Source organism: Homalodisca vitripennis, chromosome 7 (assembly GCF_021130785.1).
Source record: "Homalodisca vitripennis isolate AUS2020 chromosome 7, UT_GWSS_2.1, whole genome shotgun sequence".
NCBI lineage: Eukaryota > Metazoa > Arthropoda > Insecta > Hemiptera > Cicadellidae > Homalodisca > Homalodisca vitripennis.
In genome coordinates this window covers 26,774,758-26,802,342 of record NC_060213.1, presented here as the reverse complement: position 1 = coordinate 26,802,342, position 27,585 = coordinate 26,774,758, and the positions used below count along the sequence as shown (strand labels likewise).

At 34.0% G+C, this 27,585-nt stretch overlaps 2 protein-coding genes across 2 annotated transcripts in view; both read left to right on the top strand.

Moving 5' to 3' along the window:
* Positions 1 to 1,224: 1,224 nt before the first annotated feature.
* Positions 1,225 to 1,987, top strand: LOC124366509. The gene has a single exon (XM_046823097.1). The coding sequence runs from the start codon at positions 1,261 to 1,263 to the stop codon at positions 1,936 to 1,938; it is 678 nt and encodes a 225-aa protein (XP_046679053.1). The 5' UTR covers positions 1,225 to 1,260; the 3' UTR covers positions 1,939 to 1,987.
* Positions 1,988 to 3,842: 1,855 nt separating this feature from the next.
* The window catches only part of LOC124365738 (phospholipid-transporting ATPase ID), a 105,630-nt gene continuing 81,887 nt past the window's right edge, over positions 3,843 to 27,585 (top strand). Inside the window, exons 1-2 of the mRNA XM_046821727.1 lie at positions 3,843 to 4,667; positions 26,605 to 26,683. Of these exons, the coding sequence (XP_046677683.1) occupies positions 26,644 to 26,683 (40 nt within the window). The 5' untranslated portion in view covers positions 3,843 to 4,667; positions 26,605 to 26,643. The remainder of the gene's footprint in view (positions 4,668 to 26,604; positions 26,684 to 27,585) is intronic.

Here is a 27,585-nt window from a genome sequence, read left to right as displayed (position 1 = left end):
CGTGTAATGTTGCACTATAAGCTCAATAAGAGACGAAAATGAGACGAGGTAAGACCAATTATTGGTACGGCCTCTATGGCATCTCAGAAGAATATGTTTCTAGATCTGGATATTCTCTATCCCCTCTGTCCAAACTACTCTGGATATACATAACGAAGCTATGGTAGTAAGGGTTGATTCAGTTGAATTTTGAGTTTAGCTCCAGTTCCACTTACTTTTATTGCAGTGTCTGGTATCTGACGCTGTCTCAGTCCTGACTCCTGGAATCGTCTGAAGAGATCCAAAGAAAGTCGACGACGAAGAAGCTCAAAACGAAACATTTACATCGTTTCGACATCAGAGACACCTATAAATAGGTGAAGTGGTAGTCTCATTGTCTCATCAGGTGCACAATTGAGTGCACTACGATGTTTCTGACAATTCTGACACGATATCTAAGCACGGTGGAGCAACTGAGTTTTCTACACATAACGTAGCTATGGTGGAAGGGTTAATTCAATTCTGGACGAATGTTCATTCCTCACTAAATGTTATCAAACTTCATGTATTAATAAGACGCCATGCTAGTTGTATGGAAAACTGTTTTGATTTCAAGTTCCACTCGCTAAGGACGTAGCTAGTCGGGGGGGGGGGGGTGGTCCAAGGGGTCCGAACCCCCTAATTTTCAATTTTTTCAATTACTTTTTTAGCAAACGATTATTATTATTTAAATAATTCAGTATTACTGACATTTACTGCTGAAAGATCGTTCTCAACAAAGAAATGGTTCAGGAACATTTAAAGGAACAAGGAGCTTTACTCTCTGTCCACTATGGGCATATATCAGTTGTCTGGACCCCCCAAAATATTTGACTTCCTTGACTCTGGAATTTCAGAAAATAATTGGTCTTTGGAATGGTTATTCTTACATAGGTCAAGAACGTTTTCAGGAACAAAATGGAGAATGAGTGGTTGACTGCACTTGCAACTTGCATTATTTTCTGTCCACTACAGGAAAAATCACTCTCCCCCAATTTTTCTCTGGGTACGTTCTTCCCACTCACTTGGTTTAACAAGCGTTCAATTGGATTCCCTCTCGTTGCAAACAATAGCCTTGCCAATTATTTCAAAGTTTCCTGCTTCTTGGAGTTCTAGGTACACAATTGTAAGGGAGGATTTAACTTAATCTCCACAGTATAAACAGTGTCGGGCGATAACTTATCTCAGTTCCACTTAAACAGTTGAACAACACGTACGAATGTGGTCTTTACTCTCTACACAATGCCGAGTTCGATCTTTATATTTGTTCTCTGTGCGGTCTCTATCGGGGCAACCGAACACTACCAGTACCGAATTATAAACAGTGATGTCGACGAGTTGATTATTGACTATAATAAAAACGTATTCAATTACAACGGGGATACGATTCGTCTGAACGACTTAAACTGCAGCTACGGCGAAGTGTTCGGGTACAAGTTTAACATGTTCAGAGCCACCGGGGGGACTGCCAAGTATCTGTCCACGGCTAGCAGAAGAGGTGATGCCATCGCCATGAGCACGCCGACCTCCGTCCATCTCACTCTGCGTGGAGGACTGGACCGGCTGGAGATCACTTACAAGAACTCTTTCGTCTCAGTCGTCTTTGGAGAAATTCCTACTGGTGGTTTTACTGTTCTAGTGGAGCGGAATTCGGTCGGTTTTGAACTGACCCTCTACTTGAATGGGGACAGTTGTGTGCCTATCGTGGACAAATATTGGTTGGAGTATTTTGACGGACTCGATATTCGCATGGAGGGCGGCGGGTGGTACAGTTGGTTCTCCAACAAGATTTTACACTGGCTGGCGGGAAATTTGAAGAAGATTATTGAGGACCGGTTTGAATCAGAGTTCGCAGGATTTGTGGCGAAGTACATGAGAGAAAAATCTTTTTGTGATATTTTGAATTACATTAAAATATAAATCCAGGAGGAACAAATAATAAATAAATTTATAAAAGAGACTGACAGAAGTCGGATGTTTTAATACTTAAGAGATATTATTCATCAAAGTGGAAATACGTCGATAAATCCCCTAATCAGTTTAATATTTAAAAATATTTTTTATTTTGTTTTAGACAATATGTAATATTTCTTAAATATGTACATAGTTTATGTACATATGGACTTCATTATTAATATCCACACCTTTGACAGAATATTATTGTTAGACCCATGGTGATAATAATCGCTAAATATAGCCTATATACTGTACTCTCATATAGTATTTCAGATTTTTCAGCGCCAAAGTTTAGAGCAACATAATAAGTACAATATTCTTGACAGAGTGTACAGTAAAACTGTAACTTATATAATGCTTCCTCTTTAAAGACCATTTTACAAAATCTGTTTTAACACTCATCCTAAGGTTATGTTTTTATGCAACACCTTGTTGACAATTAATTTCTCAGCATCGCAAAATTATGACACTTTATTACTGCATAGTTCAAGTAAAGTCCGTAATTGAATTATCTTTGACTTGTTGCTTATTGGTGTTATTTTATGATCGATTGTGTATTAGTTTTTGGTTTAAGGGTAAATTTGTTGAATTTCTTAAGTTAAAAATATAAAAAAATTACCTCTAATATTACACGAGAGTTTGACAATTACTAAAGTAATATTTTTAACATCGGCCAGGGGAGAAAAGGGTGTCCAACAATCATACAGTTACACAGGGTGTCCGGTAATTCTCTGGACAAAGATATACCACGTTATTGCTCAGATCAAGACAAACATATTTTACCATATGAATATGGGTCTCCGATGCTTAGCTTCCCATCTATCTGTCTGTGTGTGTTTTTTAATTACAAAATTAATATGACGAAAATAATAAATTAAATTACACTAAATTGGCTCAAATGTTTATAATAACAAGGCCAGTTACTAAAAAATACGATGAACTCATCTTTAGTATTTTAAAAATGGCAGTCATAAAAAATTTTGTACTTTGAATATCTTAAAAAACCAGCAGTTTTTCTCAAGAACTACAAGAATACGTTTTTATAGTATATTATCACAAATCTAATGACACCAAAATCATTTAAATCAAATAATAAATCATTGATTTAGAGCAGATTTACTGTGACAAGACATGCCCCACATTGAGAGTTGCCATTTATTCAGTTGTATTGTTGGCTATTCGCCGATAACCTCTATGTCATGCCTTTGCCACCAGAACCACCATACTCTGTTTGGTGTTTTATGTAACTTATTAATATCATAGTGACTAAGAAGACATGTCTGGAGGTAGCTATAGAAGGTGAAAAATTCAACAATTCTATAACGCTTTGTAAGGATCGTGTATCTCGGGGATTAATTTACGTAGGAATAAAAAATCTGCAAAACTTGACAGTTCAAGGTAGAATATATTTAATGACTCTGGGAAACTGCACGATCAGAAGATTAGGTTGCTAGGGAAGTGTAGGATGAGGTAGCTTGGTTGGTCTATCGTCAGTGGGAACGGAACGTTTCTCTCAGAAAAATAGTGATATGAATTAGGGAATGTCTTGGAGGGTTTGGAGGGAGACTGGTGACTCTTGCGCATGCGCTGGCCACGCTTCTTGCTAAATTGTCAGGTCTGTAATCAAAGATTATCTGTCCTCTTCATGGTAGCTGGACGAGAACATGACGATACAGCTGTTTTATTTTTTAATGAGTTAACTCGTTTGTAAAACAATTAACTTGTGTTGTAATTTTGGCATTACCATTACAACAGCTGTAAATCTGTGTCAATTTCAAAATCGATATTGTCAGCTACATCAATACTAGGAGAATATGTAGTGATGGTTTAAACTACATATATACTTACGGGTTAGTAAATTATGATTTAATACTACTAGAGACGGGTTTGGAAATTATGCAAGTTGGCCACGAAAATCCACGATACTTTGAATAACAGTTTTTATCACATTCAGGATTGTCAAAACATTAAAATGATCAATGTTGCTCGATAATATTTATATTTGAACCCACGAGATTACGGACCTTTGCAGCGGGAAATCTTAGATCATCTGTTCCAATAAAACATATTTTAGAGATGTTGGGAACAGATCTACGCCAGTCTTAAAGTTAGAAACGCAACGAACCTCTGCTGACTTGATATACAATTTCAAACTTCGTTGTATGAAGACGATTCGGTTTGCCCAATAAACTTTAAATGCTACCGAACAAATTTAATTTCTTTGGTAAACTAGCCGCATTTAATGCAACTTATAAGTACTTACTATAAAGTACTGAAACAACTTGCTTTGCTTTCTTTTGCGTTTTCCTTAACGTTCTTGTACAATAAAAAGATTAACTCCACTTAGTCAACTCGAGCCAATAAAAAGGCGAGCTCAATCAAACATTAATGAACTTCGATGGCGTGAATAAAGAAAGATCTAGGTGGCTGTCAATACAACGCCAATAAGCAAAGTTATATGACTCATCAATAATTCCGGTCAGCTGTTTTTAACGGCTAACATTCCGATAATGACGACAGCTGACAGTGAAGTTGACAGCAACTGCCATCTATCGGCGATGACGGGAACTAGATAGTTTTATTGGCCTTTGATTTAGATACAGCTGGCTTCCGTTGGCGCGTTCACGGATCAGTCGGCGCGCGTTTTGTGGTTGAATCAGTGCGCGCACGTCGTTGGATAATATATATACATGGTAATGTATTTGAATACACATTTATTCAGCTAAAAACATTGAAATATGTTACTTTGTTTTGACAAGCTAAAAACCAAGATAAATATTTTATAATTTTTAAATTAAACAATGAGAATTAAAATCTGCTAGGGTTAAAAATGTCGTTTAGTAGTGTTACGCTAAACAAAATTTTGCCTCTTTGGACATCTATAATTTATTAACTGTATGGTATTCAGACTTATGGGTAATAATGTTCAGAATAATTAGAATTCTTCAAGTATAATTTCTATAAGGTACCATTTTAAAAGTTAATACAATAATAAAAAACATATGAAGTTTGCAACATTTTTAAAGCATTTAATAGCTATTATTTATTATTATTATTTATTTGTTATTAGGTACTACATTATTTTAAACACTGACTTGTTTTCTATGTTTAATACTTTTGTTTGATTTTCGCCACAACGTTTTTTGTTATTTAACATTTTTTGCTCCATAACTAATTGAAAATATGAACACATTAGAATTAAATGAATACTCAAGAACTAAATTTGGGTGTCACAAACCAGATTTCATTAAAAATTACAAGACCATAAAAGATAAATTCACTTATTAGTAGAAAATTATTGCTTTGGGCCAACAAAACTGAAGTTGAATAAATATGTACTTATGTTTATGCTCTAAATAAAAAAAGTTGAAATTTTAAACTACTTGGTACTTAAATGTGTGCTTCTTCTAAAAGGCCCTCAGACGTTGAAACCGTTAATATGCTCGTCAATGTGTCATAAAAAAGGTTAAATAAACCTTTACTAATTTATTACTAATTCGTGAACCTATAAGATGTTTCTTTAGTAGTTCTTAACACTTTACTTTTATGTATAATATCAGCATTAAGAAATTTTCAAATTGTTATGAAAATTAACACATTTTATGTGATATGAGATTTGCCAATCTCAGGAATTTTTAGCAGGTCAGTTCAATAAATTTTCTAGATAATATTTTCTAAAACATATGTTGCAAGACATACTCGTGTTTTACGTGCTTTAGGTAACTAAAATTTATACGCAATTTCAGCCCTAAGAAATGGGACAGAACTGTAACACGCTTAACAACTACATACGTAATCAGGTTTCCGTTAAAACTATTTTTTCTAAATACGTAGCAAAGTTTTTGTCACAGACCTTTATTTGACCATTTTCGATCACAAAACAAATGGGGTTTTAATTTTTCCCCAGGGAGTGGTGTGAATTTAAAACAGACTTTTGGGATCTTATAATTAGGTCTAAATAAAAACGTTTATAGATAAGGATATAAAGGTTTTACAGTATGTTTATAAAGTTTTACTGAAGTGGCCCTTTTTAATTTATAAAAAAAATAATTTCCTTTGGTTGTAAATGAATACAGAACATAGCATTTCCTGAAGCAATAATTCATCATCCTACATAATATACAACTGTACAAATTTAACATTTTTATCTTCATGTCTTTAATTCCTAATGGATTAATATAATTTTATCTACTTTTTCTTTCTCCAAAGAAGTTATATTAAAGGGCTACAAATAAAAAAAAAACATATTTCCTAACAAACTGCGATTGCACCATCTTCACAGAATGGAATCCCTTTGGTCTTAGGAAGTCCACTTAAATGCTGCAAAGGAAATTAATTTACGTTTTCAGCCTTATGGGTGGACAATAAACAATGAAGAATAAAAAAGTCTGACATCTAATTATTGTTTTGATTTTAGAGTAAACCAGTAACATTATGATTATCTTTGCACGCGAGTTCAAGTGCCATAATGAAAAGTGAGTTTTCAGTCTTTTAAATGATAATTAAAATGAGATTAATTAGAAAAAATAAAAGTGACCTTCATGCAGCCATTCTTAGTGCAGTTGCAGGATGACGTTCACAGAGAGATAAAGAACTTGGGGATTACGTGTTAGAACATTTCCAAGATCACTTATTAGTTTTTAGGTTCAGAATATTCAATTCTTTCTTTACAACATAATTGAAATAAAACCTAATTAAATCTAATTCAAATCACAATGCGACACAAAATTAAAGAAACTGTATAATAATTGGAGATATCGCTAATAGTATCCTAACTTACAATTAAACGGCTTTTAAAGTTTTAAAAATACGTAAATTACAGGCTACTTTTGAAACAAGTAGTCTTACTGATTTCTCATGAAACAAATAAATACAGAAGGTCATAAATAGATTGTTAAATAAATATAATGAATCTAATAAGTAACACAATAAATAAGCTACAAAACAGTATAACAGAGGATTACTGATCCTATTGTATGGATACAAGCCTCAACGAAATCATCGAAGAAACCCATCCACGAATACGTAGGCTATATAAGTTTTCACGTAACATTTTTCTTAAGGTCTAGAGTAATGTTACACAATATTGAAGTACAATTATTTAAATTAATGTTTGTCCGTATGTTCTTTATAGAGTCGGAAACTATTTGACCGATTATTATGAACATTTGTATGTGTATGTATTTTTTTCACGGAGAAGGTTTATATGCTAATTGATGTAACTCACCACCTGGCAGCGCTGCAAAATATAAAAGTTATCAAAGGGCCTGCACATCATAAACTGCAATTACGAGAGTCACGTATATTAAATAGCCAAAAACCATTTGAAGGCGCTAAGTTTTTATGTGTATTTGTCTTTAAAATAAATGTCTTGTTGAACTTAAAGCTTGAGTGTTAGACCACTTTATAATAAAGTACATGTACGTGTATAATGGCTATAAACATACACTTTTGACAGATTTTCTAGATCATGGCAACAAGGTACACATGGTTGTAGAGACATCAGTGTTGGAAATATAATGACAGAAATATTAATTCACTCGAACCAGAAGTTCACGGGCTTAAGGAAAGCCGCGGGAAACAGCTAGTTTATAATATTTATTATAATAACAATTTTTATTTCATAGTAGGATCATATTACAGTCTTTATAAGCGTCACATAATAGTGTAAATTTGAGGTAAATGTTGAAAAAATGACGAAATATGGATGGATCCTGATAGTGTAATACGTTTAGTGTTACAGTTACACGTTAAGTGTGTACTTAAAGTATTACACTTACGATAGTGTAATACGTTACAAATGTTAACGCTTGATAAACTCGAATGTGTGTATGGCATTGGATGAGTATTGAATTCGGAGAAAAGAAGCTTAAATGACACATGATTGGTTACGTCAGTATAGATAAGCACTGTTACTGACTAGTATTTTAAACATTGTGAAATTGTGATGGGAAGAACTTCATAAAGTTATACCTTGTAGAAGATAGGAGTACATATTTGCGTGATCAACCATTAGAACAATGTTCACATTTACAACTTTTGGTAGTGAAATTTTGATATAATGAGCTATAAATCTGTAAATTGGGTTAATAGTTACAGTTAAGCCTCCATTTGAAGGCTCCGAAATGTCCCTTCAAATACTAATAGCCTATGTTACCAGGCCGCTATCCGTTAATTATATATCCCCTTAAATATATGTTTGTTTATAAAGTTTAAAAAAATATTATATGACATAAGTGGCAATTTACCAGAATTAAATAATAGTTACAAAAACAAATTAAGAAAGCAAGAACCAATACCAGTTCCAAAGCCTAACTTAGCATTTTTTTCCAAATAGTTATTGTTTTTTGGGACCTAAAATGTTTAGTATAATTTCTTCAATTATTAGTTGTGAGAATATAAAGTTATTTTCGAAAACATTAAAGAAGTGGTTATTGGGTTTTGATAAATTAGATTTTCTTCTCTGCATAGATTCCTAGTTAATTAAAGAAGGTAACAGTAAATTTTAATTTTAATTTATTAAGTGGATTTTCATTTGCTTTGTAACTGCAGCAGCACACTTTCAATCAATTTTTTTAGGAGCTTATAAAAAAATCAAAGTTTTGTTGAAATTTTCTTTGAGCTGAAACATATTTTTGTAATAAAAGGAACCTCTCCACAGGCACTTGCCTCTAGAGGCCCTAGTTATTTTTGAAAATATTTCTTTTAATTTACGAGTGTTTTTGTTTTAATGTTATTTACAAGAATGTTAAATTTTTATTTAAGTTTGCTCATTAGGTTTGTACATTGTGTATACATTTGGTTGTTTAGGTTACTTTATTGATTTATTACATTGTGTATACCATTGTACAATGTGTTATTGTAATATTTTCAAAAATAAATCATATTCTATTCTATATTCTGTTTTATTCTATATAGTATCGGTTTATATCACAAGCTGATCTTCACTGACCTAATATGTACGAAAGGAAACAATATGTGTAGGCCCTCCCATGAGTTTCAGTTCTATCAAAATTACTTCACTGTTTTCATAGTTTTACACTTCTATACATCTATAAATGTGCAAATTATATGGTTGTGCAATGCGCTATAATGCATTTTTTAAAAGACGACTAAAAGTTATGGAATATTTCAAAACTGAAAGGCTTTTAAAGCTAGTCAAATCCGAAAAGAATAACAGGTCGCACAATCTAATCGTTTGTTAATATTTGTATAGATATATTAACAAACTCAAAGACAACTTGTCGCATCAAAGACAAGTTCAAATTACGTAGTTTTATTTTGCATTTTGACAATAATGCATTGTTTTAGAACGTTAGTTTAAAAAAAGTTAAAATTCTAATCCAGTATTTACATCCATCCATACTTACACACTCATTTAATTTTGGTACACCTGATCCGTAATTTGGCTGATTTTAGGCCAGTACCAGTAATTAGTTATCCCAGCGACCCTATATGAACTCATAACCGAGTAAAACGCATTCTCCACCAGGAGGCGCTTCAGTCGAGCTCGAATGTGGTTTAGATTATCTGTCTGTTTGATGCATTCAGGGAGTTTATTAATCAGCCTAACACCAACTTGAGACGGCAAATGCTCAAATGCTGCCGTCCTGTGCTGTTGTACTCGCAAGTTGCCCTGCCTCTCGTTCCATACTGGTGTACACTTGGCCCAAGCAGTACATCACCTCCAGCACATAGAGGCAGGGTAAAGTAAGCAGTTTTATTCCTTGAACGCATCCCTGCACGACTCTCTAAAATTTAGTTTCAGCATAATGCGAATTGCCTTCTTTGTAGTCTGAAAACCGTTTCCAGTCTGTATTTGGCACAAACTCCCCATAAAATCACACCAAATGACAGATGTTGATACTTTATTTACTGTTACACTATTGTTAGATTTATAGTATTTATTATTTGTTGCTAAACTAAAGTTCTATTTATTTGTTCTTATGTTATTTATAATTATCTCAAATAATGTCACATATTCTAATTGTTCATAATGGATTCGATTGAACAGCTGAATAATATCCATTCTGAGCACAAGACCTTTTATAACCATGGAAATATACTAAATAGTTATAATTTAATTTATACTAATATTAGAAGTATGAGCAAAATCTTAATGCACTTTTTGTAGAACTAAGCAAGGTAAAACAAAAAATCTTCCTCATAGTTCTCAGTGAAATTTGGATTAACAGTGATGAAATATGTCTTTATACCATTACCAGGTTACAATCTTTTTGCCAAGTGCAATAATAATTACAAATCGGGTGGTGTTTTATGTTTTGTTGATAGCTTGATCGACTGTAAACAAATCACAATAGCATGCAATACAGTATAACAGCTCTTTTACTCAATGTTAGAATAAACAAATCGCATTGTAAACTACTTTGTCTATATAGATTGCAAAATGTATATGCACATTTTTTTTGCTTGAACTTACTCAGATTGTTAAAGAACTAAATAATAACGTAATATATGTCAGAGATATTAATATTAACTTATTACAACGCAATACAATAATACAATCTTATAATAGTACATTGAATAATAATGGTTTTGTCTCTTTGATAAACAAACCTACTCGAATTACTACGAATTCAAGTACTCTTATTGATCATATCTTTGTTATAAATAGACTTATAAATAATTTTTTTGTGATGTGTTTGATTTAGGTATCTCTGATCACTGTATCTTGGTGTATTAAAGCTTGATAACTACTCAAAGAATATTATAGATAATTGTAAGAACCACCAATTAAATATACAATTGACTATGAAATAGTAAAGAATAAGTTACAAAACGTTGATTGGGGAGAGGTTTATGCTGAAAATGATGTTATCAGACGTTATGATACATTTCATTAAATTTTGAACATTGTTATCAACCAGTAGTTGAAAACCAATATCTTCAAATATTGTAAACTGAGGTAAGCCAAGTCATTGAGCACTTGGATTACATCGAATCTTCTGAAAAAATGGATAAAAGAAAAACTTTTATACAATTTCCAAAAGAATGCCCTATGATACGGGGTTTGACAATTATTTTTTTCAAAATTTTCCAAAAATCTAAAACTGGAAATTGACTTTGTAATAAATGGGTATTATACAAAGCAGCTAGAAAAGGTATAGGTGACATTTCCCAACAATGGAAGATAATAAATAATCGAACAGGAGGCAATAAGAGCGCATAGACCGACTTGAACTTGATAACAGGACAATGATAACGGAATCTCTCAGGAAATTAACAGGCACCTTATCTCGGTACAGTCTGGTCAGCAAGGAACATATCAACCGAAATACTTCCTACCCGTGTCCTCAATCAGTCTTTCTTTGTAGTCCCTACCACTGTAAATGAAGTCAAAGTTATTGTTTATAATTTAAAAAGTAAAACTTCCACAGGTTTGGATAGAATTAACGTTGGCTTATTAGAACTTAACATAACATAATAACATTGCTACATTTCTAGTTTACATAATCAACAATAGTTTTATTAAAGGTGTCTTTCCTGAAAAATTGAAATTAAGTTCAGTGATAGCCTACCTATTCAAAAAAACCTAAATTATATAATCTCAGACCAATTACAGACAAATTACTTGAGAAAATAATGTTAGTAAGATTGACCACATTTTTTAACAAATCTAACTTTTTTAGTAATAAACAGTTTGATTTTATCAAGGGCAGATCAACAGAAAATATATCACTAACTCTGTAACTGAACTCATTTTTAACGAATTAAATTAAAAACTAAAAACTACATGTCTTTATGTTAACTTTAATAAAGCTTTTGACATGGTCAACCATTAAATTTTATTAAATAAATTAGAGGCTACCGGTATTAGAGGCATAGATTTGAACTGGTTCCATAGTTTTATTACTGGAAGACGGCAATCAACAAACATTTCAGTGATCACTCTTTGTGCAGACCGGATTTCCACAGTGGTCAACTACCTCTGCTACTCTTTATTAGTCTTTATAAATGATTTATTGGAACAAAAGTTTAAAAGAAACATAAATACTTTTGCAGACGATATTGCACTTTTTTATTCTCAAACAGACTACATTAACCTTGCTAATTCAATTAACGACGATCTTTTGCTACTTAGAAAATGGTGTTTAATAAACAAAATGTTAGTAAAACAGAATTTATTAATTTTGATTTCTTTGGCTTTGACATTCCTTGTCCAATAACTTTTCATTCATCAACCTGCAATACCAACAACCAATGTAGCCTACCTGTCAACCTTTAAAAAAAGTAAATTCTATTAAATATCTGGGATTTTTTTCTTGATGAGAAACTTAATTTTGAAACCCCACTCAAAATTAAGATCACAAATTAGAAAATCTTATTTTTTTTAGGAATTTTGGTAATTCATCACTCTTGAAAACCCTTTATTTTGCTTTAATTAATTCAAGGTTACTGTATACTTTGCTATGCTGGAGGGTACATACAAAACATTAATAGATAAGTTAAGAACTACTCAAAACATTTTCTTGCGTATAATTCTTAAAAAATCTAAACTATCAAGCTCTTTTTCTTTGTACCAGCAGTTGCGTATTTTACCGATCCAGCATATTTTCATTTTTAAAGTCCTGAGATTGTTTTTTACTCGGAGCGGAAATAGGTAAAATAGCCTATAATGGCAAATCATCTTTACAGTACGAGAAGCTTTGAAAGTAAATATCTTAAACTACCCAAAGTAAATAAATCGATTTTCCGTCATTCCTTTAAGTACTTGGGTCTGAAAGCTTTTAATCAACTTCCGCTTCACATAAAAAATTCAACAAATGAAAAATATTTTTGCAGGAAGGCAGTCACTTGGTTTTATTGTCAACAGGACATATGCTACCTCACAAGCTTCTTAGTATAGCAGTTTATATTTTTATACTAAACATATACTCTTTACATTTTTACACAATTATGTTTTCTATACTTTAAATTATGTATTATAATTTTTAAACAGAATTATTTACCATCAGATATTACAGCAGGCGGATACAAAGATTTTCAAATAATGCTAGACTGTAATGATTCTTATTTGTAATTTCAACACTGGTCATTTTAAATCTGACTTGTAAGTAATTTAAACCCACATTTTACGTTTGAAACTAGGGTTGAACTTTTATATTTACTCGTATTAGGTATATTGTTATTATAAAAAAATAAATTATTGGTATAAACAATTATTATCATAAAAACGGCGTGCAATTGGCTAGAAATTTTAAATATCGAGGTTTATTTAAACATTTTAACACATTTAGAGCGTTACAGCTAATTAAAGTACGACATTTTACATTACATCCATAATGAGTTAGGAGTCATTAAAAAACTACAATTCTGCATCAAAACTGCACATCAAGTTTGGACCTCCCCCGTGCACATCAAGTTTGGGATTTGAACCCGTGATATTAAACCCTGGGTAGTAGTGTAATGCTAAAACACTTATATTCACAACTAAATCTCCTCAATGTTGTCAAATATAATGTCAGCTACGCATAAAAATAACGTTTGTTTAATTTAAGTAGGCTACATTTTAATCATTTCATTACATTATATCAAACAATCGTGTATGTCGTTGTTAAATACAACAGTCTTCACATATGGGAGAGATTCTACCAATGCAAATCCCCGTGAATTGTACCGATTTTCTAAATTATAACAGGTTTACGAATACTTATACCTGGTACTGATATATGGTATACGAATACCATAAGATTTACGGCATCCACCATTTATCACAAACTTCGTTGAAAACCCACAAAAAACTTTTAGGCATCTTCGTAATTCCTTAATTCCTCAATTATGCATTAAATGATTATTTTAAACGTAACACCGTTCCAAAACATCTAGTATGTAGAGCACATTATTGCATGTTCTGTTTTGTTTTTGCCGTGTAAGAGACCAATTTGAATTCCCATAGAGGTTTTTTTTATTTGTGTAGGTGGTTCTATCTACGACAGTTCCATTTTTAATAAGTTGCACTAAACGTGTTTAAAGGAAAACCAAATTTGAAAATGTGTATTTACCTCCCCGAGAATCGAACCCGTGGCCTCAATAGAGTGCGACATTAACGCTGCGACAGCGTTACCCATACACTACAGTGAAGGTCAGAGAGTTAAAATGTTTTAAAACGTGAACGAACCATTTTAAATAATAGTTATTTATAAAGTTACATTGATTATTTGAAACTGTAATATAATAATAATTAAGTGTCAATTTATTGGTCTTTGGAAATGCCGACATCCTGCACATTTAATATAGTACAGTACAACAGGCTCAACCTTGGACTCGACCAATGTAGAGGGCTGTGGCCGCCACTCCTCTCCAACCAGCTGTCATCGATACTGCGTGAAATATTAATCAGCTGATCACACGACATCCGGTCCGGGCCCGCTGAAATATGAATGTCAGAGTTGGGAAGGCCAAGAAAAACAGCACAAGCTGATGAACGCCTTACTGTTGTATTACTTCACATGATAAGAACACATTTTTAATTCTATGAAATGCCAATGGTTTATCATCCTGAATTCAGAAGAAATAGGGTAAACAGTTACGAACTCTGTAGCAAATTATTCCATTACTTTATTGCCCGTGCACAATGATCGAAAAATGTTACTTTGTAACAAAGGAGTATTATAGGCTCACCGAAATGTTGGAATTGTTTACTTGTACCCCAAACACATTGATCAGAACTGTACTCATTTCTTATTTTACGGTAGTTATCTACTTAGAAATTAATTTTCCAATGAAGATTGTTGTAAAAATATTGTACGTATTTGGCTCTTGCAGTAAGGAATTAATTGTACATTGTTATCTGCCGAGGGCGATATTTATTCTGACAGCTAAGTGATTGCTGAATAGTGAAGGGTTTGGCATATTGAAGGTAACGGATTTTCTTTAACGAATCAATTTTCCTGTCATTGTTCACACTGTTTCAAAGGTACATTATTATCTAACCTATCCCTCCAATGAGATGTTGAGCTTGGTGGCGAGAACAGGACCAGAAAAGGGTCTTTTTGTAAGAGTGATGGAGGAACATCAGGATCCATAACCACCACAATATTATCCTTAAGGCTTGAATTTGTCTCTAAATAAGTCCTTTCTCTAGGATCCAGTGACATGAGAGGTTATCCTTCCCGCTTATTGGACAATGTAATTTAGTTTAACATCAGTTTTGGCCTTTTCATTAAACCTTTTTTTGTAATCCGGTGGGATCCCTGACTACGTGTGGTTAGAACGGCTAGTGCCACAAGTGTAATATAAATTCTGTTCACACACCTTACTTCGACCAATCAGTGGTAGTTAGGTATCTTCAGAAGACTGGTTTCAACACCTTCGAGAAGCAAGCGTAATCTGCGTCAGCATTGTTTTCACGATAGCTGTGCTGATAACGCCCTTAAAGGTATTAAAAGGTCACTTAAATTTAGAGTACCGCCTTTACAGAGGTGCGGTTGAAGTTGTATCAACTTCACATTGCTTACCTAGACGTTGCAAAGACAATTTTACTGTGAATGATAATGTGTGTTCGCAGAATTAAAAGTTCCAAATGGGTTTCGAGAGTGGTATTTAGTCTCCATGAATGGAGTTAGGTGGTATTCGAATTGACAGGCAAGATATCGCAAAATTATTGTTTAATCCTTGATGTAAAGTAAGATGAGGTGGTGTTCCAGGTCATAGTCTGATGGGCGGATTTGAACTTAGGACGAGTTCGAAAGTCACTACATTGACGTCACCGGAGGACTCTGCTTCACTTGAATCTCTTTTAGATCAAAACAAAACACAATCTTGATCTTGAAGTGAAGTGCTCAATTCCCGCATTGAGCATGTTTCAAGGAAAAATTGAAAACTAACAGTTCAAAATCAAACGATGAATTTCTGCCTTAGACAACTGGAGTATGTAGATGATGTTCTCTTGGAAGAAGATGAATCCACCAAGTTCCTTGGTCTACTACACCTTGATCGGGGACAGGGTTGACATGGGACTATCATATCGAAAGCGTCTGCTCAAAGGTTGCTTCCGGTATTTAGGTCCTGAGCAAACATGCAAAGTTTTGTTCCATGGATGTATTAAAAAACGGCCTGTTATGGTTTGATACATCCATATTTATCTTACAGTTTGACATTATGAGGCAGCTGTTCTGAATACAAATTTGAAAGTGCACACATTAAAGCTGTCAGAATGTTTTTTAAATTGAATTCCTGAGAACCGCGCAAAGATGCATTCAAGGAGATTGAAGATTGATTACACTGTCCCTATATTCTCTAAGTTGCCCTATATTGTCGTTGCAAATGTGAAATGGTCCAAAGCAGTGACGTCCACTATTACGAGACGAGATACAAGAACAACTTCGGAAATGAACAACACAGAATGACAGCGTTCTACGAGAAGGTAATTTGGTATAATGGAGAGTGATTGAAACTGGAGTGAAGAGAATATCCAATAATTCTAGATTCATTAGGGCATTACTGTCAGGGCTTGTGTAAGGCGTGAACAGAGCCGATCCATCTTCCATAAATATGATACGCCCTGTTAAGAGATGGTCGCCGCCTGGCGGGAGAACCAGCAAAAGGAAAGAGAGGATAATTGACGGCTGGAAGTAATATTGAGGACTTAAACCTATAGTCAGGGACGGCAGTGAGATCTCGTGGGAGGGGGGGGGTATCTTCGAAACACGAGAGTTTTTTCGGCAAGTATAGTAATATTTTACGCAAAGTCATTTAGGCTGGCTTTGTCTTATAAGCACAATGACGAGGCTCATAACATCGTACGCGTATATTAGTGTTTAGAAGTTAAGTGGCTGAGATGTGTTTAGGCCTAATTTCCCCTCTATAATTAAGGCATTTTCATTTCGTTCCGTCGTCGTAGCGTCGTATGCAACGAACGATTGGTGCGGAATCTGATGGCGTCCGAACGCAGACTTCTTAAAAAATTTGGACCTTACGTCTTGGTGGCTCAGAGGAATCGTCATAGTTCTTGGAGGAAGATATACGAGTTGTCCAGTTGGAACAAGCCGACCACCAAAGCTGTGATCCTGTCCTCTTCTGTCATCGCCTCATTTCCTTTTATGGGATCAGACAGGATTTTCTTAATCCGTGTCGTTGCCCATCTGTCTGTGCGATAACTCTTGATAAAAGGGCCATAAAGCCTTGGAATTTGGAAAATAAGTTCCTCTTGATCCAAGGAAGAACCCTACTGATTTTGAGGATTTTGGGTCGAAATATCATAGTCTATCTGCCTATCCGTATAGCGAGAACTCTCAGGGACTTTCAACTTGGTACATAGGTTTCTATTGGTCCAATGAAGAAATGTATTGATTTTGGGAATCAAAAGGTCAAAGTACAGTCCGTCTGTCTGATCGGTATAATTCTTCGTTACGTTGTCTGGTCCTTCAATTCTCCATTATATCCGTAATAGTAAGCCCTCGCTAGCTAGTTGATGCAGATAGGTACGGAAGAATAGTTTGCATCCTGGCCGTGGGAACAAATTCACAAAAATTATGAACCCAACATCTAAAATCTTTTAATATCTAGAGAAGCACTAGCATATGTCGCCACAGCATGAACTTGAAGTGTTGTACCACCTGAAAGGTTTGTTTATACACCACCGACAATCGATTAGACACTAATGTCCATGAACAATAGAACTTATGGATCAACAAAGGCACATGCGTCAAAAACAAAAAGCGCGTAATGATAATGCTGATGTGAAAAAGTCCAACGCTGTAGTGATTGCGTGACAGTAGGATTTGCTATTCAGGGCAATGTACAAAAGAAAAAACTGCAAAATTAGTTGTTTTCAATCACTCGAATTGCAACCGGAAAGATTGAAGCTGCGTGTGTTCTTTTAAAGTAATGTGGCCTAGTTCTCACATTTAATGCTTCGGTGTCCTCATTATTAATGACGCGAGAACGATTGTTGATAGAATTTCCCAAAACATTAGCAAATTGCAAACAAAACCGAAAGGCTACATGCAAACAATTACGGTAATGGCGATGGGCAGTGATGGAGCGGCCTGGCCACGAATCGGTTAACAAACACTTACGACTGGAAATGTGTCTGCCGGAAGTGTTTTAGTGTTTCTTTGTCAACTCTGTTACTTTTTACTTCACGTTGAAAAGTACAGATGAGTATTCATTTAATGTGTACGGAACACATTATATAGACTCAATACGTAGGCTTGCATTTGATTATAAAAATAACATTTAAAACTCCCAGTTAAATTATGCACATTTCTTTAGTTACCAGTTCTAAAAAACACGGTGTTTCATTTTAAAGATATAATTAATATACATAAAAACGCTTGTATTTTTCAATATTTTTCTTGGCTATTCGGAAATAAATCTCAAACCTATTTTAACTTCATCGTTTGAATGTTAAAATAAGACTAAAAAGAGGTTTGATGCAAATGACTCATAACAAGTTTTAATTCTACGACCAAAAAAGAGACGTGACAGTGTTTAAAGTTTAGTTTCTTGTCGGGTGACACTCAAGGTCACTTCACTACGGCCGGCTCTCATCAAATTTGAATGAAGATTATTAACGAGAAATCACAAAATTATATTCATGTATATAATTATATATTTTAAACAAGTTTAATTACCTTTATAGACATTCCACCATTTTATAAATACAAGGCTTTCAAGTAAAAATAAAAAACAATATTGAAACATTAAATTATCTGGAAAAATACAAAATTAACCTCACGCAAGGACGTAGCCAGCGGGTTCAAAGGAGTCCGGACACCCCAAATTTTTAATTGTTCACGAATTTTTTTTAACAAACGACTATTATTATTTAATTAATTCAGTATTAGTGGCATGTACTGCTGACAGATCGTTCTCAACATCGAAACGGGTCAAGAACCTTTTAAGGAACAAAATGAGGAATGAGTAGTTGGCTGCACTTGTCTTACTTTCTGTTCACTACGGGAAAATTTCAGTTTTCTTTACCCCCCAAATGTTTTTCCTGGTTACGTTCTTGACCACGCATACTAATTGGGCGACAAATCGGCAAAGACTTGTTACTAGATACTCATGATGATTGTTTTTATTATAGTAAACATTATGCAATATTCTAAATTGCTGGTTTTCTGAGTTAACCACCGTAGCAGACCTTGATTAGGACGCAGACCTGGTTGCGGATGACCAACCTTAGTTATTCCCCGATTCGAATTTATTCGGTTATTTAGTGCAAATGATTCACATTCGAATTGACGTACATAATTTGTGCAATTAACGCACATAAAATAGTGAAACCATTGTTAGGCTGTTCGCTAGCGCTCAGCCTATCACTCATGGAGCTGGAAATTTCATTTCTGTCTGTCTGTCCGCACGATATCGCGATAACGAATTGACTTTTCATGACTCATGGAAGTTTGCATGAAGCTTCATAACTACCCACCACGGGATTTGGCTGAGCGTTAGCGAATATTTTTACATTGGTCTTATGGGTAACCACGATAGTAACGAGTAAATTGCAGAGTAAATAAATTTGTAAACAAACAGAGTACAATAATATGAGATTGTATAATGCATGTTTATTCTTAAAGTAAACAGAATAAATAATGGAGTCTAAAGTTGTTGACAAGATTTGATTACAGTGCATATTGGTGTTCCCCCTCATTTTACCTCCAGGTGAGGTTAGAGCTAAGATGCCTTCTCTAACACTTAACCTGGGAATCACCACCAATGGCCGGGCAGGCGGACTGCTTGCAAGGACAGGATCGCTCAGCGGTCACCCATCCAAGCAGCAGCCACGCTCGACGTTGCTTGACTCGATTATCTTGCGATAACCGCCGTACCCCCTACTCAGCGCCATTGGAAAATTGCCATAATTACTGCCATTGTTTTATATACATAATTTAAATTTGGGCAATATATTTTTCATGAGGAATGACTACTATTTCAAAACAGAATTAATTATTCAGACTTGTTAAAACATATCGAGGTTAGTTGAATATCCCTCAACAAATCAATTCAAAGTTCGAATTCCTAGCGCAAAGGAAGTTCAAGGAAGTCCTTGAAAGTTCAAGTATTGACCGAACTTTTCTGCTATTCTTTGATGTAAAAGTGATTATTTTTTATTTAGTTGTAATAGTAGATTCTTTTGTTTTATTTAAATTTGAAGATTTCAATTCGATATGATTTAGTTATATTTACTAAAGCTCCAAACGTATTTATTTCGAACATAATTTTAAGAAAATTGTGAGATAAAGGTAAATAGAATCGAGCTTTACTAATTTATTCCTCTTAAATTCTTCTTAGATGAATTTTGAAGTTTTCTCTGACTGCTTGGTTAACTTTAAAAAGAAGATTATTTGTAAATCTAATTGACAACTTCGTAATTTGAGTGCTTGCGTTGATAGGAATCATTTTAAAATCTTCTTATTTACTATATTAGTAGGCTACAATATTCTTTGCTACAAAGTTACTCTAACATTCTTAGCTTGTGTTATGAGCAATTTTTCTGAAATTTAAATTCACTCCTATTCTTTCTTACTTAAAAAAAAATTTAATGGGTTACATATTAATGTAGCAAAAACAGTTCGCCAATAACTTGATACATAGGAGCAGTGTATTAACAAATAATATATAAAAGTCTCAAACAAAAATATTCATATGTAACTATTTGATTAATAACTAAATACAGATATATTCACAGATTTGGTAATATTTAAACCTTTAACTTTCATGGTTTAAAACGAATGCGCCTTCCGATTGTGAGACGTGATATAGATACAATATAATACTCCAAACCTTGTATCGCAAAGTTTTGAAGGCGCTCTCTTAGTTTTTAATATTGATTATCAACAGCGATGATTCTGTTTATGTGGTAAAATTATCGTGGCAACTTGAGCACGGAATATGTTTATAAGTTGACACATTTTAATAATATCGTAACACAACCTTCATATTTGAAAAGTTCAGGTTGACCAACAAAAATTGTCCAACAAAAAATTGTTTAAGAATAAAACTAGTACTTATGTTATAATACCATGCAATACTCTTAGTTTACTTAAAAAAGTTGAATCACCTAAATAAAACTTTAATTCGCAAAACAAAGTTTGGCGATTTGTGAAACAACTTTTTAAAAACAAGAAAAACTACAGTTGGAAGGATTTTGTGATTGTTAAAAGTACTTTTTTAAGTCAAACATTCTTAGAACTGTTGCGCTTTAGTGACCGCTCCCCCTCTCCCTCCCCCACCCGACAATGGTAATGCGTAGAGAGAACAAGTGTCCCAATGAGTGACGTCACAGCCTCCAGGGATGTAGTTTCAGAGGGGGGGGGAGGGTGCAACAGTTGCGACCCGTACTGATGAACCTATGTCGTGTCGTTTGCGTATATCATGAAGAATAGAGGACAAATTTTAATATATGTTTTGTTTGCAAGCAATACTTATATTTACATAATATGATGATATTGATCGAAAATAAATTAACACTAGATTACACCAATAGTAATATAATGAGCATAAAGATTGTTACGATACCGTACATTAATGATTAACAATCAAAAAGGGTGTTGGTGTAATCTTTAAAGTTTAACAGCTCTGATAATTTCATTTGCTTTTATAACAACATAACTTTATTTTATTATTAACAAAAATTTCATCTTATGCAAAACAATGTTTCATGCCAAAGTAAACGAACAGTGTTTTTAAACCACTGAGAAACAGTACGTGAAGAACGCACTAAATAATAGTAACATCATTAGTATATCAAGGTGAAAGGTGCCTATAGCATATAACATGGTGATGATATTGATCGAAAATAAATGAATACAAGATTACAACAATATAATGAACATAAAGATTGTTATGATACATTAATTATTAACAATCAAAAAGGGTGTTGGTGTAATCTTTAATTAACAGCTCTAACAATTTTATTTGCTTTTATCACAACATTAACGAAATTATTATTAACAAAAATATTATTTTATGCGAAAATCTTTTATACGGAATCTTTTATAACATTGTTTTTAAAGCATTGAATAACAGTAAATAAAGAAAATCATGTTAATACTAAACAAGAATAGAAAAGAAACAACAATACAAGTCAAAATTTCTTTTAACATGCTCTGGACATATAGTAACAACATTACTATAACATTAGTATATCAAGGTAAAAGGTATAGCACTATGGGGTTTGTGTGGAATATACTACAATTCCTTTTAACTTTGCAAGGAGGTAAAGTCAAATTCTTAGAACTTTGTATAGCATTTCGTCTTAAAAGTACAATTAATGCTCAATAAACTATTATATCTTTCCCGATATTGCTATTTTTGCTGTATAACAAAACCAATCAAATTTATTTTTTACTAACACATTACAATTTCAACAATTTTAATACAAATAAATTACACTTCAAATGTGACATCTCGCTAAATTATATTATTTAAATTTAACGGATGAAACGGGTTTTAGATCTTTTATAAGGAACTTGCGTTAGTACAGGCCGACCCTCGATGTACAGTAAAGGACAATGAGACAAAAGGAAATAAAAATGAATATTTAATTACATAGCTCATTTTGCAAATGAAGGGATTTGCGATTTGGTTATGCGAGTTTCCATTGCCAGCCGGGGACAGCACACGACAACCCTGACAGTCGGACATCGATTGATCTTTTGTCGCCTTTGATCACTGTACGATCATTGATCACTCTGTTTGCCCCAGTTCCCCGCTGGGTACTTAGAGTGAGGTTAGGTCACTCACTCTTGGCTTGACAGAAACGATAGGAAAGCGAAAATTGCTATGTATTCGACCGGCAATATTCAACGAAAACAAGTCCATTTCCGGTTTGTTGTCTTGGACACATTTGGGTGAAAATTAATCGTAAAAACAATACAGCATGAGCTGTACTTATTGTTAAATCGAATAAAAGTCTCAGAATTGTAATTTTTGTAATGCAATTAAGAAATTAGTTGTTTTAGTTTTACTAACTTAATAATGGGACATATAATTATTTCTTTAATAATACAAATACATTTAATACGATATAGGAGTACGCCGAACCGCATGTTGCGTAATAGGATACGCTGAAGTTGCATGAACAATTTTAAGTCTGTACCTTATTTCATGCTCGAGGTGTCTTGTGGATATACAGACAGACAATAAGATAGGAGATAAATAGTTTTTGCTTACTTGAGTAACAGGCTTCGATAACGCTCAGCCAACTCCTACGTATGGTAAATCACCATTCTTGTCCATGCGCCACAGAAAACGCATTGTTCTCTAAGTAGAAATGAAGGTTCATGCCTAATTTAAAATCTACAGATGAAATCTTTCTCGAGATATTTTGCAGATAGTTAGACTACACAAACGCTCAGCCAATCTTCCAAATATATAATTTAATGTGAACGTCAAGGTTAACATTTCAATCCTATTATACGTAAATTCGTTCTCGAGATAGTTTGTCATGGAAGGACACACGGAAATTAATATTTCCCATCTCCTTGAATGAAAAGGCTTCACTAACGCACATCCTGTATTTTATGGCATTGTGTTGTACGGATTCTTCTGGCTTACCGAACCCTTTATTTTTAATTCCAAAACAAATCAGAATGGTTCAGACGTAAGGCAGAAAAACTTACTCTAAAATAAATCTTTAGACATGTCGCTTTGAATATTTACCACTAGATCTTCCAACATATTCCTATATCATGCTTTCAGTTTTTATACATTCGAGTACCCAAGGTTCATGAACCTAAGGCCGATTATTTCGACTCTTGAGACTTTGATCTCTCAACTCTTGAAATCGAATTATTGTCTGAGTCTCCGTACATTAGTAAATATGCGCCTAATCATCCTCAGTCCCTGCTAACCCCATTATCTTCTGTTCTTTTATAATCGGTGGCTACTCCAGGTCTATGGGATAGAAGAATCAGAGATTTCTTGATCTTTAGTGTTCTTCTTCCTTGGGTTTATTTAGACAGTAATTAATACTTACAATGTAATACTTTGACAACTGCTTCTCTTTTATTAGTATTTTTTTATCGCAGAATCTTCAATCACTCTTCTACACAAACGTTTTGAGGACTCTGTCTCACTTTGAATACTCAATTTACCAAAGATATTGTCTTCCATCCTGGCATTTTGTTTTTGCAGACTTCAGTAGTTTTCAAATCTACGATACAGATGAACAGGTTCACTATCAATATCGTGTTCGTTTTAATTTTTGTGGCAATGTTACCTTTACTTTCTCAAATAAACAATCCACCAAATCTATCCTTTTCACTCGTACGAACTTAGGTATTTTGTTCAGCAGGTATTTTCTTTCAATAACATTAATTACTCCAGATTTTCACTAAAAAATCTAATTATCAACTATATTTAACTAGCAGTTACCCGAGACTTCGCCTGTAATTTCATAGGCTTTGCACACGTTGAGTACTGCTGGTTCGAGTGAATTTTCTTTCAGACGCCAATGCCTTGTTGCCACGATCAAGAAAATGTGAAAAATGTGAATACTTATGATCTTTGTAATATAATCCTGTTTTGGTTTTTTGTTTCGTACTTGATTTTGCCTTGTTTCCCCGATAAAGGATATATATATATATATATATATATATATATATATATATCTTTTTTATGTTTTATGTTTATTCTGTTCTTATAGCCCTATTTATATTTTTGTAATTTCCTGAAGATGGCTTAAGCCGAAATATAGTAACTGTTTAATACATTTGAAGAGTTCTTATTGAAGATTAATATATATATACATACACCGGTCAGAGAAGCCTACTTCGTCAAAAGACAACTAAGATGGGTTTTATAAGTCTTTAAATTTATAGTAAATGTTGATATCTGTATATTTTGTAGAAAAGGTTGAAGTAAGAAATGTTGTTACTATGAAGCTTACTCTATGCTTTGAAGACTATAAATGTAGACAAATAGTGGTTAAATAATTAAACATATGGTTGTGCTGTCATAGACTATTTCAATTTATACTATTAGTACTTATATGCCTTTTCCTTTCCTATTTACCTAATTTTTCCGAGAACTTCTGCGATGTTTTAATAGCCATTCTGCTATTGCCAATGGCGCAGTGTAGCGGGTACAACGGTTATCGTTATATAACCAGATAAAGCAACGTCGAGCGTGGCTGCAGCTTGGATGGGTGACCGCTGAGCGAGATTGTCCTTACAAGCAGCCCGCCTGCCCGGCTATTGGTGGTGGTTCGGAAGTCACCCTTAAGCCGTTGGTACCCAGGTTAGAGAGGAATTCTTAGCCCTAACCTCGCCTGGTAAAATAAGACATCTTTACTTTATTTTACTTTGGGCGGAGACGAATCAGGTCAGGGTGGGGGAGGTTGGAAGGTACTCTTGTAGGTCTATTTGTATTTATTATCTTCGGGTTCGTAACCACACATATACAAATGTATACCTGTATGGTGATAAAATCAATAGCTGTAATTACTAACCATATCATGTTTGATTTCTGAATCTATTATATCTTTGTTCAGGAAATTTGAGGAATACTCAATTACATAATATTTATTGGTATTTATTCTTCAAAGTACTCATATGATTGATGATTTACTTACATAAGGACTCGATAGGTCGACAGGTCATCGTCTGTTTGTCCGACTATTTGTTCTTCGTGGCCCAAGGAAGAATTCGATTGGTTGGGGTGGAAAGGTCAAAGTACAGGAAAGTTGCCTATTTTCCCTTACAGTCTGTTACCTACACTGGTTCGGTAAACACTTTCATCGTGTGGTGTCGAATCTTTTCCGTTGTTTCGATTCATTCCACCATCAAATTCATTAATTAAATTGCAAAACTTTTCAGAGCGTAGAGGTAAATCTGTGGCAATGTAATCTACTATGCAACAATGTCAGAATTAGGTTCACAAATTTTAATCAGCTTTAAAACGCCAATTCAGCAAAACAATCTCATTCTAGGTGTACTACAAATTTATAAAGTAAGCCTTATCTGAAAGAATCTTACCTTGGTATTGATTGATTGATTGATTTATTTATTTCCAAAATTTACATACAGAGTAAATAAAATATATAAAAAAATATCTTTAGGAAATTATCCCCACATGGGCATCAGCCTGTGTGTGGGGAAACGAGTTTATCAGTCTGCACTATACCAATAACACTCAAAAATCTTAAATCGAAATAAGGAAATGAATTAACATTAATAACAACATTTTTATTAACAAACGAAAACAAATTTAACCTCTAAAATAAACCATACAAGACCAGAGCATGGAATACCTGAGTAAATTTTGTTAATAAAAAATCTAAAATTCGAAAGGAATATACTTATGTAGGAAATAAAATTTGAAGACTTGGTAATATAAAAAACTGACATAAAAAGAGCAATCAGAAAGATTTTAATTGTGCTTAGTATTAAAAGGTTGGCAGCTTGTCATTGAAGTCGAGCCATGTACTACCAGAAATCAATGGTGGTGTTGCATGATATCACAAATAATACTACCTTCCGATTTAGTAATAAAAGAAAAACGAAAACTCTGGTGGATAATAAAACGTTATTATTTACCAAATCCTATATATGTTACAGTTTTTGCGACATTTCAAATCTGCCTTCCATCTAAGAACGGCCAGAGGTACAGTTAGAATGTCTAAAGAGCATATCACGTGACATATTTATTGTGTTGCAGATCCTCTTGCCTAATGGGACTGTGTAGAGGTGAACCACCATGGGCGATGCGCACTCTAGGGGCGAATACTCAGCTAAAGGTAAGTTTTGAGGTTATGTTTTGTACGTGACATCGTGAGCACGTATTTTGTTTTGAAGGGGAGTTTGCCGCTCATGAATTCCACTACGATGAAATTGAAGCGTCAGGTGGAACCTCCATGAAATGCTAATGGCAAGAGTGAGAACTCGATCTCCTATTCTTGCCTATTGCTAGAATGGGAACTGGTAGTGCCAAAACTAAAAAGGAGTAGTGCATTCATGCCTGGGTGTCATCTCGCAATAGCGAGAACTGAGGGGTCACCAAGGTCCTTGATTATGGATCCTTCAGAGAGATCCATAATCAAGGCCAAGGTCTTACACGAGTATTATCTACCCAATCAGACCGATACCCTACTGTCTCGGAATCCACTTTAAACGGAACTTACTGAGTGGACTTGTCTTCCAGGTCATTGTCTAATTAATTATAACTATTTCTGAGGAAGCATTATGTTGTTCCTCAGATAACACATATAAGCTCCATGTTGAATTAATTCTATTTCTTCACAGCTTACCCTCTTCTCAGCGTTTACTGCATGTCATTGCGCAAGTTATAGTATATCAGGTGACGTGTTTGCCGCAAATGATCAAACACTTGTTGCGGCAAACCGTGGACACTAGAGATGGCCTAGTTCTCGGCACAGTTAACGAATAATGGATGTCCGCGTATCGACCGTCTCGATGACACCCGGCCTGTGCGTGTATGGTCCCATCAAGGACATGGCTTGGTCATGGACTCAGCTGGTGCAATCGGGTGGGAAGTTTTATACGAAGTTTCTGAACCTTTCTAATATTCTTCAATAATTCCATAAAAATCAAAGTAACGGGATATTTCTAGGACAAAGGGACCAAAAAAGTTTCAACAAATTAAAATTTTTTAGAATAGCACGATAAGAGATAATAGCCA